The following is a 20,890-nucleotide window of genomic DNA, read 5'->3' on the forward strand; positions in this document are numbered from 1 at the left end:
GGCTGAGTGCTGCAGCTCCCCACGCTCCCAGTGGATTGGTAGGGGCACCCTTAGATGTGGGGAGCACCCCGCCTGGGGCTGTGATGGCTTTCACCAGAGCGGCAGGTGCTGGTTTGGCATGGGGTTTGCTCTCCATCCTGTGAAGAGGTTTCTGACAGGGGCTCTGAGCTTAGAGCGTGACCAGACCGCATTTAAGAAGTAGCCCGCTCCTAACAGCATTATGTGCTGTCCATTCCCACTCGGGCAGGCTGAGGAGGGAGAACACCCGGGCTCCCCGATCCGGGAGAATGATTCTTAAAGGGTGAGACGCAGAAGGGTCCCACCCCCTCTCTCAGGGACAGGCGTAGAAGAGAGTGGGGAGAAAAGTTCCAGAACTCCCTGTCTTGGTAATAACCAAACGCTGAGACAGCAGCCACCAGAGTGCCATTAAATACCCCCCCACACACCCACACTGCTTAAAGAGCTTTGGGGGGCGCCTGGGTGGCACAGCGGTTAAGCATCTGCCTTCGGCTCAGGGCGTGATCCCGGCGTTATGGGATCGAGCCCCACGTCAGGCTCCTCCGCTATGAGCCTGCTTCTTCCTCTCCCACTCCCCCTGCTTGTGTTCCCTCTCTCGCTGGTTGTCTCTATCTCTGTCTAATAAATAAATAAAATCTTTTAAAAAAAATAAAATAAAATAAAGAGCTTTGGGACAGATATGCCTGTTTAGCCAGGGGACATGCACTGCAGACCAAGGCATGACACGGTGTTAGCTGGCAGACACCTCAGAGATGCTTTTACCCATTGTACAGATTGGAAACTGAGGCTAGTGAGGGGAAGGGGCTCTCTGAAGATCACACAGCCAGTGAGTGGCAGGCAGACCAGGGACTAGAACTCGGGTCTTTGGAATCTGAGCGGCCTGCTCTCTCTACATCACCATGCTGCTTCCTTCCCGGTGATCTAGGAAGCTGGAGAGTTATGACGGCAAGAGGTAAGGCATCCTGGAAGGTTTGAGAGAGATCGTCCAGGAATGTTATCAGCAGATCTCTCTCTTTTCATAACCAGGTGCTATTACATAGCAAAACCTCACAGTGGCTAGGAGGGATAGGGCAGGAACAGACATGAGGCTGTTCACCAGACACTGGCTCACCAGGTTCTTTGGGGACCCCGGCATCAGAATTGTGACTGGTCAGATCTTTGGTCTTTAAGGGGAAAAGGGTGCCAGCTTACCCAGAAGGCAGAGCAGCCAAAGCCTATGCACAGGAGAGGCAGTAGTGGGAATTCTGGAAGGGAAAGGAAAGGAAGAGAATCAGGGCTCTGTTCCAGCCCAGCTACCCACACAGGAAGTGGAGTGGTGCCTTCACCTATGGCTGAATCGTGGGCAGTGGCTTTTCTGTCACATTGTCAGGCTTCTCCCCCAGTTCCAAGATGTGAAGGCTGAGATGGTCCCTCCAAGCCCCACTCAGCAGAGAGGACAGGGCTGGTGGGTCTTCCAGGGTCAAGTGGGGAAACAAGAGTGTCTCGCTCTTGAGAGGAAAGTGGCACTTCTCCATGGCAGGCCTGGCGGTGCCAGGGGTCACCACAAAAAGGCGGCAGAGCCACGGTCCACCCGCCACCTGGCAGGCTGGTTGTCTGGTGAAGTTGTTCAGGGCTTGGCACAGGACCTGGTCCTCAGTCCCAGCCATGTCCACCACCTCCACGGGCGAGCCCGGGCCCGGGAGGTGGAGGAGGTGCCGGGGGGGCATGTAGGTGTGGGTGAAGAGGAGTGTGTAGTGGGTGGGTAGGCTTGGGGGTGCGGGGGCATGAACCACTTGCTCCAGGTGCCCCAGGCCGGGCACTAGGCCCCCCTGGTGCAGGCAGCCAAAGAAGAGAGCGCCCAGGACATTGAAGAGGACCAGGGGGCCCTTGCAGGTCACAGGTTGGGCCTGTGGACTACAAAGCAGGACGAGGGGGACCAGGAGGGGGATCAGGAACCGGGCCTCCTGGTGGCTAAAGGCAGATAGCAGGGCCAGAGGCATGAAGTAGAAGAGCAGGAGGGGAGACCGGGGGCCAGACAGCAGGCTCTGGCGCCACAGAGCCCTCAGGAAGCCCATTTGTGCGAAGGCCCAGAGGCAGGCTTGCAGCTGTTGCCACGCCGCCCGCAGGGCCCGGGCATGCAGCGTCCCGAAGAGCAGAAAACCATTGACTGCCAGGTGAGTGAGCCGCAAATGTGTGCCATGCCTCGCCAGGTTCTGAGGGTCCAGGTTGTAGTACAGGAAGTTGGCAGGTGTAAGAACAAGGGTACTGGATCTAGACGGACTGGAGAAATACCAGCTGTCCACGGCCACAAACACCGCCGCCACGAGGCTCACCCCTGGGAGCAGTGCCAGGGCCTTCTTCGCCAGCGACTTGAAGCCAGGGTCTGCGGCCCCACAGGTGCTCCAGAGGAAGAGTGGGACCAGAGCAAAAGCCAGAAACGTGGGCCGGTTGAAGAAGCCGGCAGCCACGATGCCCCCGAGGAGCCAGCTGTGCCACCATGGGCCCGGAGCAGGCTTCCTGGGTGGGGGGCTCCCAGCTAACCGGGGCGACACCAGCACCAGCAGCCCTGCAAAGAGCAGTCCTTCGATGGCGTTGGAGAAGGTCCTGGTGTAGAAGACCAGGGTGACGTAGGAACCGGACAGCAGGACCAGGGCGTTCCAGCGCTCCGCCCCCCACAGCGGGGCCAGGTGGTACACGGCCACGTCCAGGGCAAAGGAGAGGGCAGTGAGGAGGAGTCGGGGCCCCACCAGCAGCACGTAGCCACTCACCGGGCCGGGCCACGGCCCCCACTGTTCCCACAGCCTGAGCAGCCAGAAGGCGCAGCCGGAGGTCAGCAGGGGGAAGAGCACCGAGCGGCAGGAGCTGCTGGGGTGGAACTCCCAAGGCCGCGCGGCTTCGACGCCCAGGATGTCCTCTGCGCACAGAGAAGCGGAGGTGAGCCAGGTCCGTGCTCAGGGGATACGGCCCCAAGTGCCCCCAGCCCCTCACGGGCGCGCCTGGCACAACCCCGGGGACTCGGGACACGACGGGTTTTACTCCTGTGATTAGGTGATGTTGCAGGGCTCGGCGACCATGAGATGGGGGGTAACCCAGTGTGGGCCTGCTGGGACTACACGAGCCCTTTAAAAGCGGGGCATGCTCTCAGCGGGTGGCAGGAGAGGACGTCAGAGATTCGAACCATGAGGATTTGAGGCGTCGTTGCTGGCCAGGAACGAGGGTGGCCTCTAGGCCCACAGTGGCAATAACCCAGATTTGTGCAAGAGAGAGGATGAACTTTGAACAGGTTCTCCCCCATGGCTTCCAGATAAGTCCGCAGCGCAGCCCAGACCTTGATCTCAGCCCTGTGACACCCTGAGCTGAGAGCCCATACCTGGCTTCTGAAATGAATACAGGGGAGCTCAGCCCTTCAAACATCTCCCTGTGAAGGGGGCTGGGGGAACCACGCCTGGGAAGTGAGGGGACCATGTGCCCTGGGCAGCGGTGGGGAGGGGCAGGGGGAGGCTCCCGCCCTCTCTGTGGAGTGCTAAAGCCTCGAAAGTCAGGGTCAAAAACCCATCCCTGGGATGCTGATTGTTATTCAGGACGGTGCGTGAGACCGGGGCAGGGAGTGTGCGATTGTGGTTACCATTTGAAGGTGTTGTCTGAGATACTTAAGATGTTTTGAAGAACGTATTCCAGCAGTATTTATGTAATTAAAAACCTGCTGGGCTGCCTGGGGCTGGTCTGGGCCCCTGTGCTGCAGTGTCTCAGAGCTCTGAGGGGTGGGGGTAAGCGGGCCCAGCTCTTAATTTCTGTATCTCAGCTCCAAGCCCCACATCTCAGGCTTGGTAGCACTGCTGGCTGCTTAGGGCTCTTTACTTCTACTTATTCCCCCGGCCTCTTGGCCGTTTTCTCTTTCTATGTCAGAAGGTGAAACGGAGAGGCACCTGGGTGGCTCAGTCCTTCAAGCATCCAGCTCTCGATTTTGGTTCAAGTCATGAACTCAGGGTCGTGAGATCCAGCCCTGCTTCAGGCTCTGTGCTCAGCGGGGAGTCTGCTTGAGATTCTCTCTCCCTCTGCCCCTCCCCCCGACCTCTGTCTAAAATGAATGAATGAATGAATGAATGAATCCTTAAAACAAAAGAAAGAAGAAGGTGAAAGGGAAACAAAATCAAGGTCAGGTCAATCTGGCTCCTTTTTTTTTTCACTGGCTCAGGTTAAAAACACTCTGGCAAAGACTGGAACGCTCACCTGAAGAAACAAATCTAGCCCTATGGCAGGGCCAGCTGCAAGTCTCCCCAATATCCATTGGTTCCTTCCTTCCTTAGTCTCTTTCCTTGGGCATTTGGTCAGATATAGAGACTATTTTTCAGCATCCTTTGTAGCTAGGTGTGTTCACATAATACATTTTGACCAATGGGATGGAAATGAGCAAAAAGTATGTGACATTCAAAATATGCCCTTGAAGGGGTGTCTGGCTTGCTCAGTTGGAGTAGCATGTGACTCTTGATCTTGGAGTTGTAAGTTTGAGCCCTACATTGGGTGTAGAGATTACTTAAAAATAATTTTAAAAAATATATGCCCTCTCTTTAGAGCAGGCATGCCCATCTCTTCTTCAGTGGCTGGAAAGACTTGGCTTTAGACTTGATGGCTGGAGCTCAAGCAGCCATTTTGAACCATGAGGAGGAAACCATGTGCCCACAGCATCTGGAAAGCCTCACAGTCCCTGGCAACCATCCTGATGATGTATCCTACACCCCTTCACAGAAAAATTCTAACAAGTGAGCATTCCAGGCCTGGATTCCTTCACCCCTCCGATGAACCTAGAGAAGAAAAGTTTCGGTATCTCAGACCATAGCCCTGTGTAAGCTTCCCTAAGCACCCAGGCAGCCCAACTCTAAAATCTTTCCACTGAGAAGTCTGAACCAGCTTTCATTCTGAATAACCTGTACTGTTGGTCCAGGGAGGAAAACATCAGAGGCTGGCATTTCATTGGTATCGTCCAGAAGGTCAATGTCACGGGTCAGGAAGGAGATGTGAAATCCCCACTCCCAAGTTGTTACTCCAGAGAAGCACATGGATTTGCTGCTCCACCACACGGAGTCTCTCTCTTCTCACCGAGTATTCAACAGCCGCAACCCAGACTTCGCTGCAGCTTATCTTAAGCGCACACAGGGAGCTTACCTGCCATGACCTCGGGTGACTGGAAGAACTCATCTGGGTGCACGTAGCCCGTCTGCGGCAGGAGGCACCACAGCAGGCGGAGCAGGCCGAGGCTGCCCCACAGCGCCCGCAGTGCCATCCTCAGATCAAACCGCTGCCCGGACCCCGCGCCACGAGCCTGGAATGGCTTCTCAGTCGCGACAGATGCTGTTTCCACGGATCTGCTCCTGCTGAGGATAGCATTTGTCAGTTGTTAGACGATGATTTATAATACGTTCCGTTGTCTGAACAAACTAAAAACGGGTCTACATACAATAACAGCTGCTATTTACAAGGGCCCACCAAGTAGCAGGGACTTCAGGTGCGGGTCTCATCCGTTCCACAGTCTGGCCGTGGGTCTTATTATCGCCATTTTTTTTTAAAGATTTTATTTATTTATTTGTCAGAGAGAAAGAGCACAAGCAGAGGGAGTGGCAGGCAGAGGAAGAGGCAGACACCCTGTTGAGCGGGGAGCTTGATGCGGGACTCGATCCCAGGACCCTGGGATCCCTGGGATCATGATCTGAGCCGAAGGCAGACGCGGCACGGACGGAGCCATCCAGACGCCCCTTACTATCTCCATTTTACATAAAGGGAAACTGAGGCCTCTGTTGAATGACCTGGTTACTTGCTAATCATATTTGCTAAGTGTCTAAATACGGTGTCTGCAAATAGGATTTAGGGCGGCCTCCAAACACGGGTCTCCCAGCCCCATCCTGTTCACCAGCCCCTGTCCACAGGCAAGCCTGGCAGCCTGTCTCTGGAAACTTTGCCACCTCAATGCATTCCATCCATTTCCCCGCAAAAATAAACTACATTTGACCCCACTGGCTCCCGTCACTCCCTCCAACCTTCACACCTCTGGAAGGTGACGAGACCTCACTGCCGTGGTCTGTGTGTGCCCCGCCCACTCACAGGTGGCAATCGCAACGGCGGACGCGACGGTGTGAGAAAGGTGAGGCCTTCGGGACGGAGCCCTCCTGAGTGGGATGAGTGTTCTTATAAAAGACCCCCCAGAACTCGCTCACCCCTTCCATCATGGGAGGACACAGGGGAAAGGTGCTGGCCGTGTGCCCGGAAGAGGGCCCCCACCATGCCGGCGCCTTGATTTTGGACTTCAGCCTCCAGAACGGTGAGAGATTTCTGTTGTTTATAAGCCACCCGGTCTGTGGCGTTCTGTGACAGCAGCCTGAGCACCGGAAGGCGCTGCCTCTCACGGGGACTCTTACTCCCCCCACTCGGAGGTCAGTAGGAACGTGAGCGCATGGCGTGCTGGGCCTGGAGCTCCGACAGCAGCGCCTCGTCCCCCCTCTGCCTCCCTCCGAGAATACGCAGGGCGACTGTTTCCTGGCTTTGATATTGTAAAGCCTGACCTTAAACAGCTGTTGTCCTCGGGTGGAATATGTCATAGCAGAGGAGATGAGAGGGGGTGAAGCCACAGAACACAGAACAGCAGGAATCCGGCAGATGCTGACAAGGGGCCTGTCACCAACACCTCAAGGAGTCTGAAAGAACTTTTGCAGTCTCTGCTCCAGCTTTTGGACTGAATTGTACAGATTCTTTCTCCAGAGCCAGTGAATGAATATCCTGACTTTCAGAGATAAGATGAGGCCAAACTTGGTGCTGGGATGCAAGCAAGGGTCCCATTCCTCCCCAAGCAACGCCCGAGAGAGAACTTCCATTTCCTCCACTTTGACTGTAGTTTGTACGTCATCACTGTTTAATTCTTCTTTCCAGCTTATCTCTTAACTCAGGCAAAACACCCTGTGCGCAAACCTACCCCTTCGAGCACTAAGGATCGCCCTGAGCCAGCAAGCCCCATGTGACTGACCCCAAGACAATGATCGACCTGACCTTTCCTGCCCACCTGCATAGTCCAATGTCTTCCCGGGCTTGGCCTTCCTGGAATAAATTCCTTTCCTGTCTCACCACCAGTTGTCTGTCTGCCTTTGGATTTAGTCAGCAGCGAGTGCCCGAACCGGTCTGTTGGGGACCCCAGCAGCCAAGGGCTTCTGCCTCTGTGCCCACTCATGTGTCCTCACTTTAACTTTCCTTCCGGGCTGGGATTCAAAGTGCACTGTAACTGTTGGGGACCCCAGAAGCCAAGGGCTTCTGCCTCTGTGCCCACTCACGTGTCCTCACTTTAACTTTCCTTCCGGGCTGGGATTCAAAGTGCACTGTAATTCAGCAGCTCGCATGATGAGATTATGGGTTTGGTTTTCAGCAATTTCAGCGCTGCAAGTAACAGGAGATAAGGGTCTCTTTCAGGGCACACAAAGGTCATTTTATGAGGACTGTGAGCTGGAAATTAGAAGCCCAGCAAAGGCCTCATATACATGGTCACCCAAAACCTTGCCTGGGGTATGTCTAACACCACATCACTCCATGGACTACCAGTGCCCTCTCTGCCACCTGAGATAGAGTCATTAGTGCCTTTAAATCGAATCGGCCTAGGGGCGCCTGGGTGGCTCAGTTGGTGAAGCGACTGCCTTCGGCTCAGGTCAGGATCCCAGGTATTCCCCTGGATGAACATACTAAAATTTATTTACCCTTCTGACTGCTGTTTAAATGCCAGAGCATCTCCAGGTGTTGAAAACCTTCTCTATTCCTGAGAATGCTGCTACAAACATTCTTATACAACAGTTCTCTGAACTACATACCTAGAAATGGAATCCCCGAGTCTTGGGCACGCGTACTCCTAACTTCATTCAGCAATGCCCAGGGTTTTCCAGAGGTCCTGCCGGCCAGCAGATACCGCAGTGCCCACTGCAGTATGCCTGGGATTGTCCAACAGTTCGATTTGTGAATCTTGTGGGTATTTACATGCATTTCCCTGATCACTAATGTGGTGGAACACCTTTTCAAATGCTTGTGGAACATTTTTGTTTCTTCTGTGGAATTCCTTCTGACCATTTTTTCTTATTCTGTGTAGGAATTCTTTATATATTCTTTATATTTACTGCATGACAAATACTCTTCCAATTTGTGGCTTTGTATTCTTAACTCATTTCTATTTCTATAGTGTTGGTTTCTTATGCTTTCTGTTTCTTGATCCTTTTCACCAGCATTTTGTCAACTTCATGAATCTTTTTGAAAAATTGTGAGGCACCTGGGTGACTCAGTCAGTTAAGCGTCTGCCTTTGGCTCAGGTCATCATCTCAGGGTCCTGGGATTGAGCCCCACGTCGGGCTCCTTGCTCAGGGGAGAGCCTGCTTCTCCCTCTCCCTCTGCCTGCCACACTGCCTGCTTGTGCTCGCTCTCTGTCGAATAAATAAATAAAATCTTTAAAAAAAAAAAAAGAAAAAAGAAAAATTGACTTCTGGCTTTGTTCATCTCTTTTTTTAAATCTCCTTTTAATTAATTTTTCTTATCTTTATTTTTTCCTTCTGTTTACTTTTTTGGAGGATTATTTTGCTGTTCTTTTCAAACCTTTTGATACGGACACTTAGCGCATCAATTTTGAGCCTTTAACTTTTAAGCTTATTAATTTTTGCACCCCTTTTCTATGAGAAATATTTAAGATAATACATTTTTCTTTAAATACTGTATTAAGTGCATCTTACAAGTTATGCTATATAATATTTTCATATTTCCATCACCTTTGGTTATAAATGTTTTCTGAGACAGAGCAGGGACTGGACTGGGGTCCCCTCAATCCTGAGCAGGAAATCCAGTGTTCTTTGATAGCTGAGACCCTATGCCTTTTTTTTTTTTTTTTAAGATTTTATTTATTTATCAGAGAGAGAGCCAGCCAGCGAGAGAGGGAACACAAGCAGCGGGAGTGGGAGAGAAAGAAGCAGGCTCCCAGTGGAGCAGGGAGCCCTATGCAGGGCTCGATCCCAGAACTCTGGGATCAGGCCCTGAGCCGAAGGCAGACGCTTAACCACTGAGCTACCCAGGCGCCCCTGAGACCCTACGCCTCTTGACTAGGGTATCTTGCAGGAATGCAGAAGCAGGATGCCTACCAAAGGAAGGGTTCCAGCTAGTCCGCGCGGCCTATCGCTGACCTTCCCCCTCATTATAATACTGCAAACCACACCCAGGGGTACAGATTTAACGTACTAATGAGACATACAAGGCATAAGGAAGCACGTCCTTCCCACTGTGTGCGCACACACGACTTCCTGTGTCTCCCTCCGCCCTGCATACTCAGACGTCACTCCTTTCCTGCCACAATCTCCTTAAAAACCTTCCCCTGCTTTTGTTTGGAGAGCTGGCATGAAGAACATTTTCCTTTGTGCTGTCTCCCTGGTGCTGAAGCACAAACCCCCATAAAAACCTTGCCTGGAACTTCCTTTTGGCCTCTAGTAAATTTCTGTTGCTCGGAGAACCCAAGGACCCTAGTTGGTAAAACTTCCATTGTAATTTCTTCTTTGACTAATGCTTTATGGTTGAAGAATTTAATTTTTTTGATCAAGACTATTTTTTATAGCAGTTTTATGTTCACTGCAAAATTGAGAGGACGGTTATAGAGATGTCCCATATATCCCCCCTCCCCCCACACGCGTAGCACCCCATTATCAACATCCCCCACTAGAGTGGGGGTATATTTGTTGTAACTGATGAACCCACCTTGACACATCATCACCCGAAGCCCACAGTTTACATCACAGTTCACTCTTGATGTTGAACATTCTGAATAAATGTAGAATGACGTACCTACCATTATAGAATTGTAAAGAGCATGTTCACTGCCCTACAAATCCTCTGTGCATTGCCTATTCATCCCTCCCCCCCACCACCATTTTTGTAGACATTCCATGGGTGCTTGAAAACACCACGTATCCTCGTTACTGGATATAGAGTTCCACACATGTTCCTTAGGTCAAGTTTGCTCATTGTGTTGCTCACACCTTTTACAGCCTTAATAACTTTCCACTGCTTATTCTACAAATCACAGAAATGTGGGTTGAAATAGCTCATGTGGTAGTGAACTTGTCTAATTTTCCTTGTAATTTTGTCATTTTAGCTCATTTTTAAAGCTACGTCATAGTTTTTATATAAGTTTAGAATTATTGCACCTTACTGGAAAAATTGAACATTATATCATTATACAGTTATCTTTTTTAAATAAAGATTTATTTATTTATTTATTTATTTATTTATTTATTTTAGAGAGAGAGCGCTCACATGGGGGGTGGGGGGAGAGGGAGGAAGAGAATCTCAAGCAGACTCCCCTCTGAGCGCCGAGCCCGGACACGGGGCTCGATCTCATGACGCTGAGATCATGACCTGAACTGAAATCAAGAGTTGGATGCGTAGCCGACTGAGCCACCCAGACGCCCCTCTACAGTTATCTTTTTATCTCTAATTTTTTGTCCCTAAAATATTTTCTCTGATATTAATATAGTTATATGAGTTTTCTTTTATGTAGCATTTACTAGTATATCATTTTAATATTTATTTGTTATTTTATTTTTTCTGTTGGAATCATTTTTAATATTTAAATACAAACATTGAGCACTTGTTTTCTGTTTTAGACACACACACACACAGGTCTCTAACAGCCAAAATGGGCAGAGAAAACGAGCTCCTGCTCTGTCCTCCACAGTCCCCACCCGCTCTGTCCTCCACAGTCCCCACCCACTCTGTGGTTAAAACTGCCGCCAGCCCTCCCTCCTTTCCAGCACAGAAATTGACAGTGGCTGGTTTACAACAACAGCTGTAACGCATTTTGTATTTCATACTGTGTGCGTGGCCCTTCCCGACATCACCATGCTTAACAACACAAATGGCTGGGGGTACGTCCTTCCCAGTGGCGTCAGATCCAGTGCCACGAAGGCATAGCAAGGAGATCTTCCCGTCACGTCACGAGTTACTTGGTGAAAGAGGTGGGCTGGCCACAGCTGGAGTTCCCGTCTGCATTGCTGCGCTCTGCTATCAGCGTGAGGACAGAAGAGATACGACAGCATGGAGAGTGCAGTTGCAAGTTGGGGGTCTCCATGAGACACTGGGGAGAATTCTCCACACTGGGTGTAGGCAGATTAATGTGCCAAAGGTTAAAAAAAAGAATCCAAATAATCAGCAGTTCCAACACTGCTGAATTTTCAAACTTGTCCCACCAAGACAAGTCCTAGAGTGGTAACAATCTAGATCTTTCCAGGAAGTGAAGGTGGAGCCCTGACACGCCCCCTGAGAGCCTTATGTCAGGCCCTGCAAAGTACCTGGCCTTGCTGCCACCACTGCTGCTCCATCTGCAACTTCTCAGGCTCACGGACAAGGGGGAGAACCAGGATCATGAAGGAGGTGGTCCCAATCCACAAGGAGGCCCTGGGAAATCTGCACAGTTTTTGAGCCACAAAGACGAGAGAGATCAAAAGCGGCTCCAGCCCCCGACGGGACCCTCTCTGGGAACATCTCTGTTAATCCCCCGAGTATCTCCAACAGGATCTCATCTAGTTCCTCGCCATCTTCCTCCTCTAGCTCCTCAGTCTCCTTGGCATCGCCTTTCAATGGCAATTGATCCGGGGACAGGGCGCCCCAGGGCTGCCGGCGGTGGCCAGTACTGTAACATTTAATACACTATGTTCTGTGCTTTCACGGTGTTATGATTCTGGGTGTGCATTTCTGTTTAGCATAATAGGGAACTTTTTTGGCTTCCTGACTATGTGGATAAGGGTCCTTTTCCATCTGTAGATAGTAATCTTCCATTATTTTTTTTAAATATTACCTCTTCTTTTTTATTTATTCTCCCTCTGGAAGTGTGATTAAATGTATGGTAGCCTTTGTTGGTCTGTCTTCTGTGTTAAAAACTCCTACTTTAGTAGGGGCGCCTGGGTAGTGCAGTCGTTAAAGCGTCTGCCTTTGGCTCAGGGCGTGATCCTGGCGTTCCGGGATCGAGTCCCACATCGGGCTCCTCCGCTGGGAGCCTGCTTCTTCCTCTCCCACTCCCCCTGCTGTGTTCCCTCTCTCGCTGGCTGTCTCTCTGTCACATAAATAAATAAAATCTTCAAAAAAAAAAAAAAAACTCCTACTTTATATTTTCTACATCTTTATCTGGGCTATATCACAACTTCCTCTGTTGTATCTTCCACATCCCTAATCATCCTTTCAGCTGTATTTAACCAGCTATTAAACCTGTCTATTGAGGGTCGCCTGGGTGGCTCAGTTGGTTAAGCATCTGCCTTCCGCTCAAGTCATGTCATGATCCCAAGGTCCTGGGATGGAGCCCAGCGTTGGGCTCCCTGCTCAGTGGGGAGTCTGCTTCTCCCTCTCCCTCTGCTCCTCCCTCCCACTTGTGCGCACTCACGCTCTCTCTCTTTTCTCGAATAAATAAATAAAATCTTTTTTAAAAAGCCTATTGAGTTTTACATTTCAATTTTATATTTTTCTTTCCTATGAGTTGTTCAGTTTTTCCCACATTTGTTGCTCTTTGGTCATATTTTCATATTTTATTTATTTCTTTGTTTGTTTGTTTATTATATTACATTAAGCGTACTTATTTGATACACTAGGTCTGATCATCGCAACCTCTAAAGGTTTTTTAGGTCTGACGCTGCTGTCTTGTTTCTGCTGGTTCTCACTCATCGTGCCCCGTTACTTCGATACTTACCAAATTATTTTATTTTATTTATCCTTGGACATAACGTGCGGGAATTACCTGAGGCCAGGAATGAAGGCAGATTTCCGAATGCCACTGAAAAGCATTTACACTCGCTCTGTCAGGTACCTGAGGGCATCAAAAGTCTGGGACCAATTCTGATCATAGTATTGGCTCCAGGTTTTTGTTTCTGTTTTCTTTTAGGGAAGGCGGTGCCTAACCATGTGAATTCAGGCTGAAAATCTGTATGAGGGCAGGCTCGTGGTTACAATCTCAGAAACAGAGATTCCCCCACCTGCACCCTGATTCGATTAGCCCCAGGAGCCAAGAAAGGCAGTTTTCCTTACACGCCTTTGGGGACGGAATGGTTTATTTCTAAACCCCCTTTATATTGAGAATGCCGTCCTCTGGAGTCCCGGCTTTGAGAGTTTCTCCTGTTGGGCTTCTCTCTTGAGTGGGCTTCAGGATTTATTTATCTTCTGTCCTGCCAGTCCTGAGAGATCACAAAAGCCCATGCTCACATGCACTCGGTTTTGCAGATGTCCTTAGTCCAGATCTGGCTTCCAGGCTCTGCATACCTCTCTGGGCCCTTGGTCTAGTGCCTTGGCATTCCTAACCTTTGGTTCAGCTCACATATTACTATATTTATTATAATCGATTTTGTATAAATAATACAGAAGACTGCAAGAAAAACTGCCTGTCTTGGAATCTAATGCTAATCAGACTGGGGGGGGGGGCACAGGTTCTCTCCTGGGAATGTGCCACCACGAGCCTACCCTCAATATAGCTTTTCAGCCTGAATTCACATGACTAGGCACCACCTCCCCCACAAGAAAAAAACCCCAAAACCTGGGGCCAATAATGATTAGCAATAGTCCGAGACTTGGAATGCACATACAATAATACAGGATAGATTATATATGAATTGTTATTTCATATTTATATGTAGAGAGAGAGGGGTTGGCATAAGAAATAACCGTGTTGAGAGGTAAGATGGGGGCTGTGAAGAGCTAAGTTAGTTTAAACGGTGTCAAGTTATTTTCAGGGAAGTCATGCACTTAAGGGTCAGCCTTGGTCAGTGAATCTTGTGGTCATTATTTGAGGGAAAATAGGAAACGTAAGGGGACCGTGCTGTAATCACATCAGTGCTTTTTCAGGATGTGGCCCCAAACTACTATGGGGAATCTGGGTGTTTCCACAATTACTGAAGGTAGGTGGGATGGGGAGACACTATGACTAGGCCTCTGAAGCTGGTTCTAGAACTGCCAGCAGGCTGCCCCTCAGTGTATGAGAGGATGGGCGATCATGGGACCATTGGGATAATGACTTGAACATGAGGCCTAGGGAAAAAGCCAGCCCGTGGCCTTGCGGCCTACGACCGTATATGTCTGCTTCAAACCATCCCAGCCAAGCCCTCTCTTACGCAGCCCCTCTTGTTCCCACACTCCCTGCCCATGCCCATGCCATTGGCTGGGCTGCTCCATCTCGGGGGTGCCGCATGCAACCATGGAATTGAGTTTCGTCTCTATGAGGGCTGTTTCACAATTCAGTGAGGAGTTTTAGTGCATCTAATATACTTTTAAACAGGAAAGGAAACACACAATGTTTGCTTTATATGCTTCTGTCACTTAGCAAAATATCACGAGCGTCTTTCCATACACTACAAGCATCCCCTCCCACTAGCCACAGTCTCTCCGTCCGTTCCGTATCTCCTTGCTCACTCTGTTCCCTGCACCTGGCAACTTCCCTTCATTGTAAACATGTCTGATTCTCTACAATTCGTCGAAAAACAACCAGCCACAACTCTCTCTGAAGCTGACGTGCCCTCTACCCTCTATCCCTCTCTCCGCTGCCCTGCACTGGATCTCTTACACCATCCGCATTCACCGAATCTGCTCCTCGCGTCTTGTTGGCCCTTCTATCCGAGACAGTCTGGTTTTGCCCACCTCCACTGTGCTGACACAGCCCCCTCAAGGGCCTCCTTGCTCTTCTGGTTGTCAAACCCAGTGGCCACTTCAGGCCCCTACCTTGCATGCCATCTGACAACAGGGAGCCCTTCACGATTCCTATCACCTACAGTGCCTTCCCACAATAAAAGGCTGGGAAACAAAAAGCTACCTTTTGTAGATCCCCTTGAAGTTGGGTTATGCAAATTAGGTTTTAAGAATTGAGAAAGCAGGGGCGCCTGGGTGGCACAGTCTGCCTTGGCTCAGGTCAAGTCCCACACTGGGTTCCCTGCTCAGCGGGGAATCTGCTTCTCCCTCTCCCTCTGCCCCTCCCCACCACTCATGCTCACTTGCTCGCTCTCTCTCTAATAAATAAATAAAATCTTAAAAAAAAAAAAAAAAGAATTGGGAAAGCTGCTGTGAGTCAGGCTGTATTTCTGCAGCTGGCATTGTCTTCTCTGGGCAAACAAGGTCATGGAGACATGGAGTTTTTCCTGCAGCAGCTTTCCAGTGTCTGTCCCCAGCTTTGTTGGGACAGAGACGCAACTGCGGTTGGGGTGCTGTCCTGATTCTCAGCAACTAAATTTGACCGAGTTCCAAGGGAGCCTTTACACCTGCCCGATTGTCACACAACTCTAGTGAGTTACTTCTGGATGTTCAGAGAGCCTTCCCCAGAGGCCCCAACTGCAGCCCATTCTTCCAATGCACCTGATGATTTTTACTTCCTGTATAAATTCCTTTTGTGCTGGCTTCGATTTCCCATACTGAACTCTGGCCATGTGCTATCAGGGGTGGCTGTAGGCAACAAGCCCTCAAGGATGAGAATATTCCTTTGCTAAAAGAAAATAACTCTGCACTGGCAGCAGGGGACACCTGGGCCCTGCTTAGGCCTCCTGGGCAGCGGGAGCGCTGGGCCATGGCTCTGAGAAGTGCAGCCTCCCCTTGTGCTTGTCCCCGCAGCCTTCCAGAGCTTCTCAGTCAACCAGCTCTGCCACACCAGCAACACCATCCCGTACTCACCTGCTTTTCCATCTGGACCACACATCTCATTCTGCTTTCATCCAGTGCCTCCACATCAAAGGGCCCCTCGGCACCCTTCTTCTGGACCTTCTGGGCACCAGGCCCCAGCCCACAGTTGGGTCTACCCTGTGGGGAAAGGGAACAGTAGAAGGGTCCAGACACATGCTACCCTCTCTCCCACAAGAACATACATACATACATAATGGGGGGAAAAGAAAATGAAGAAAATAACTAGCAGTCTATCTTCCACATCCAAAAGTTTTTCTTAAGAATGAGGGTAAAACAAAGATATTTTCTGGCAAACCAAAACTGAAAGATCTTCACAAGCAGACCCTCAGAAAATTCTAAAGGATATATTATATATATAATTAGGCAAAAGGAAAAATGATGGTAGAGAGAAGGTCTGAGAGGGAAGCAGGAATAAGGAGCAGAGAGGTTGGTCATTAGATGGGAGAGATCTGGGATGTAGAAGCCAAGTGAAAGCCATCCTCCCTCCTGCTGTTTTCTTCTGACAAGTAAGGTCAAGGTGATGGGTAAGTTTTTTCCTTTCTTTCTTTTCTTTCTTTCTTTCCTTTCCTTCTTTTTTCTTTTCTTTTCTTTCCTTCCTTCCTTTCCTTCTTTTCTTTCTCTCTCTCCCTTTCTTTTCTTTCCTTCCTTCCTTCCATCTTTCCTTCCTTCCTCCCTCCCTCTCCCTTTCTCTTTCCTTTTCTTCCTTCTTCCCTTCCTCCCTTTCTTTCTTTCTTCTGTTCTTTCCCTTTCTTTCTTTCTTTCTTTCTTTCTTTCTTTCTTTCTTTCTTTCTTTCTTTCTTTCTTCTCTTTCCCTTCCTTCCTTCCTTCCTTCCTTCCTTCCTTCCTTCCTTCCTTCCTTCCTTTTTTCTTTCTTTCATTTACCTGACAGACAGAGGGAGCACAAGCAGGGGAGCGGCACAGGCAGAAGAGGGGAAGCAGACTCCCCTGCCAAGCAGGGAGCCAAACTCAAGGCTCGATCCCAGGCCCCTGGGATCATGACCTGAGCTGCAGGCAGACGCTTAACTGACTGAGCCACCCAGGCTCCCCAGTGGGTAAGTTTCCTGACATAGTGTTCTATGTTAGTTCGCCAGCTCCTTGGGTGCGGGCAGGAGCTGCGGTGGTTTGGCCACGGCTGCCTGATCCTTGTGCCGCAAGCACAGCACTGTGCTCTTGAAGTCACTAGTTCCGGTGGTGGTGTCCTGTGTCGCCTCCCCCGATAGGGCCACAGAGGTAGTAGCGCCTACAGTGGGTCAGTTCCGCAGTGGTCTAGAAGTCACTTCTGGAGGCTGGCTAGACCCTGACCCTCCGGCACCTCCCAAGTTTTTAAGCAGCTGCTCCCCTATATGAAACCCTGTGGTGATGACAGTTCCTAATTGTTTGCACACAATATCGACAACAAAAACGCTGACTCAGACAGGCTCAAACAGTTCTTCAGATCATATGACAAGACCGCCAGAGCCCGGTGCTGATGGGGCTCCTTTGCTACTTCCCAGGGATCCTTACGATTCCAGCCCGTCTCTTCATGTGGACACCATCCTCGTGCTGGCAGCAGGACCGTCAGTCTGGGCCATTCCGTCACACACGACGACACTGACAGGAAGAGTCTGGAGATTCTTTGTGTATCGCTTTTGTTGTTGCTTCTTTTTTTTTTTTTTAAAGATTTTATTTATTTATTCAACAGAGAGAGAGACAGCCAGGGAGAGAGGGAACACAAGCAGGGGGAGTGGGAGAGGAAGAAGCAGGCTCACAGCAGAGGAGCCTGATGTGGGGCTCGATCCCATAACGCCAGGATTACACCCTGAGCCGAAGGCAGACGCTTAACGACTGTGCCACCCAGGTTCCCCTGTTGTTGCTTCTTTTGAAACAGTTTTACTGCGATGTAATTAACACACAACTCACCCATTAAAAGTGTTTAATTCAGGGGCGCCTGGGTGGCTGGGTCAGTTAAGCCTCTGACTCTTGATTTTGGCTCAGGTCATGGTCTTAGGATCGTGGGATCCAGCCCCGCATTGGGCTCTGCGCTCAGCAGTCTGCTTGTGCCTCTGCTCTCTCTCTCAAATAAACACATAAATAAATGAATAAAATCTTTTTAAAAAAGTGTTCAATAGCTTTTAATATATTCACAGATATGTGCGACCATCGCCCCTGTCAATTTTAGAACATTCTGGTGTTCTAAAGAAAACGCACCATTTACTTAATCGTCTCCCATCCCCCTGCCACCACCTCAGCCCTAAGCAACCACTATCTCCTGCTTTCTCTCCACAGATTTCCCTGTTCTGGACCTTCCCCTGAAGAGAATCATGCAGTATGTGGCCTTTCGTGGCTGGCTTCTCTCACTGAAAATAATGTTTTCCAAAGTCCACTCACGTTACAGCCTGTGTCAGAACCGTGACTGTGGCCAAATACAATTCCATCATATGGACGGAGCACATTCTGCGTATCCATTCATCTGCGGATGAACATTTGAGTTGTTTCCACCTTTTGGCTATTACGAATAATGCTCCTGTAAATATCTGTGTATAAGTTTCTGTGGGACATAACTTTTCCATTTTCCTGGGTATATACCGAAGAGTAGCATTGCTGGGCCATGTGGAACCCTACATTTAATTGTTTGAGGAGCTGCAAGACTGTTTTCCAAGTGGCTGTTCCTTTTTACGGTCACACCAGCAGTGTGTACGGGTTCTAAATTCCCCACATCCTGGCCAACATGTGATGTTATCTGGCTTTTTGATTCTAGTCAACCTAGTGAGTGTGAAGTGGTATCTCCTTGCGGTTTTGATCTTCACAGACACCTTTTTTTTTTTTTTAATCAAAGAAATCTTTTCCAGAAGTCCCTCAGTTGACTTTCCACCAAGTGCCATTGGCCAGAAAGGATCAAATACACTTCACAAACCAATCAGTGGCAAGGACAATGGGATTACCAATGGCGACCGACCTCCTGGTTTGGAGCTGGGGCTGAGGGCTACCTCCTCTGAGACGCACAGAATTCAGAGGGTGCTTACCCTAACAGCATCAGGCTTGTTAGGGACGAGGAAGGAAGACAGAGGATCAGCTGTGCGGCTCCTACATGTGGCTTCCACAGCACCAAGCTCTGGTGGCTTGCCTCCTGTTTCTCTAACCATTTATTTTCCAGCTGCTCTTCCTCTGTCTACCCCTGAAATGTCAGTGCTCCTGGCCTTCAACTTCCACCCTTCTCAGCATCTACAGTCTTTTTGGGTCATCTCATTTCTTCTCATGGTTTCAATTTCCATTTGACGACTTCTGAAATTGCTACTTCTCTGAGCTTCGGATTTACTGATATTACATCATAACAACCATGATAATACCATTGCCATTTTTCGATACTTACTATGTTCCAGACACTGTACATTGTCTCATTTTATACCAACCCTAAAATTCTATTACTGTTCCTATCTTACAGATGAATTAACAGGTTTAAAGAGATCAAGTTTTTTGCCCAACGTGACAGAACTAGTAGGTTGATGAATGTAGGCACTGGACCCAGTCTGTTTGGCTCTGGAGCCCTGAGCCACTGCCTGTTAGGCTTCTGCCCCCACCTCAAACACAGGGCAGCCAACCAGAACTCATCCCTTTCCCATGCACCGGCCCTGCCCCCACATCCCCTGCAGCAGGGGGAACGACAGTTTGTCCAATTATTCAGTCCAGAAATTCAGAGGTCATCTTCCTCTTCACCCCTTCACTAAGTGATACTAACCTACTTTCCTCCCTCCCTCCTTTCCTTTCCTTCCATCTCCACACCCAAAGTGGGGCTCAAACTGACTGAACTCACGACCCGACAATCAAGAGTGGCATGCTTTACCAACTGGTAACAGTTGGCTTACAAGGCCCGCCAGTCCCCACCAGCCCCACTCTCACCCCTGTGCGAACAGAACTTGGCACTTCAGAAACATTACCTGTTTCTGTAGTCACCTCTTCTGTCCTGCCTTCTCACCCCAGTGTCTTTGCTCACATTGCTTCCTTTGCCGGATGTGCTTATAATATAAAGGTTAAAACCCTCTTTGGCATCCTAGGCCCAGTTTCAAATCCTTGCTGTCACTTGCTCATGGCGAAAGGGCACTCAATGTGTAAAATGAAGTTAACCACAGTACCTACCTCAGGGCTGTTGTGAAGACATGAAAAAACAAACACAGGGGTGCCTGGGTGGCTCAGTCGGTTAATCAGTTAATCGTCTGCGGCTCAGGTCATGATACCAGGGTCCTGGGATTGAGTCCTGCATGGTGCTCCTTGCCTGGCAGTGAGCCGGCTTCTCTCTCTGCCTGCTGCTCCCCCTGCTTGTGCTCTCTCTCTGACAAATAAGTAAATAAAATCTTTTTTTAAAAAAGAGAAAAAACAAACATAACAGCTTCTTTCATTATTCATTTTGCTTCAACTGCTGAGATCCCCTAGAAGCCCTCCCCAATCTCATTTCCAGAGAACTCCATGTTTCCCGGTGCACCAACCCCTGGCGCCGTCTGGTTGCTTCTCAGCCCTGTCTGGTTGAGATTCCCCCAGGTCTGGGATCCGTTCTTACCTATCTCAGCCCCTCAAATCCACCTGATGGGTCTCCTGTGTGGCCAGGGTCAAGGACAGAGTTGGGGGTCCCCAGAGGAGGTGACAACATAACAGGGCACTGAACTTAACAGGTGCGGGAAGTTCTCCAGAAAGACCCGAGCGCGGCTCCCCTGCGACTCCCGAGGCAGAGGCGAGGCTGCAGGACCGGTCCCTGGGTCCCGGTGAGCTAGGGGGCGGAGCCAACACCACGGGGTGTGGCCACTACTCACCTAAACCCAATCAGGACACGAGGCTGCTCATGCCTGCACAGGAGCACACTAAGCTACCCGCGTGGAGAGCCAGTCCCGCGGCCACGGCTGGGTGGCCCTCTCCAGGACGGGGATGGAGGGAGGGTTGGGGGATGGGGGGCGGGGTGACTGTCTCCAGGAGGGCAGTGGAGCGGCAGGTTCTAGAATAAAGGGACGGCGCCCAGAGCCACGGAGCTTTGTGCGGCGGGGGAGCGGGCGCGGATAACCACAGACAGGGGCATCCCAGCGCGGGTGCGGGGGTTGCGGGAAGGCAGGCAGCAGGGAGAGACCATCTCGGTGGCAGGGGTACTGCGAAGCGGAAACCACCGCGCCGGGCGCAGGGGGGAAGCCAGGGAAGAGATCGCTTCAAAGGGGCGAGAGGACGGGAAGGGAGGCCG

The 20,890-nt window shown here is 50.1% G+C and overlaps 1 protein-coding gene and 1 long non-coding RNA gene across 2 annotated transcripts in view; both read right to left on the reverse strand.

The window, feature by feature from the left end:
* Nucleotides 1-1,121: 1,121 nt before the first annotated feature.
* On the reverse strand, nucleotides 1,122-12,705 carry PIGZ (phosphatidylinositol glycan anchor biosynthesis class Z). Its single transcript, XM_040621731.1, has 4 exons — nucleotides 12,617-12,705; nucleotides 11,393-11,683; nucleotides 5,161-5,366; nucleotides 1,122-2,911 (listed from the first exon to the last, which is right to left on the reverse strand). Exons 1-4 carry the CDS (start codon nucleotides 12,703-12,705, stop codon nucleotides 1,344-1,346), a joined length of 2,154 nt encoding a protein of 717 aa, XP_040477665.1. The 3' UTR covers nucleotides 1,122-1,343.
* Nucleotides 12,706-15,040: 2,335 nt separating this feature from the next.
* Nucleotides 15,041-20,890, reverse strand: part of LOC121100416 — a 7,498-nt gene continuing 1,648 nt past the window's right edge. Inside the window, exons 2-3 of the long non-coding RNA XR_005832202.1 lie at nucleotides 19,807-19,999; nucleotides 15,041-15,810 (exon numbers count right to left, since the gene is read on the reverse strand). This is a non-coding gene — a long non-coding RNA (uncharacterized LOC121100416). The remainder of the gene's footprint in view (nucleotides 15,811-19,806; nucleotides 20,000-20,890) is intronic.

The sequence above is a fragment of the Ursus maritimus genome, unplaced genomic scaffold (genome assembly GCF_017311325.1).
Source record: "Ursus maritimus isolate PB19 unplaced genomic scaffold, ASM1731132v1 scaffold_4, whole genome shotgun sequence".
NCBI classification, from domain to species: domain Eukaryota; kingdom Metazoa; phylum Chordata; class Mammalia; order Carnivora; family Ursidae; genus Ursus; species Ursus maritimus.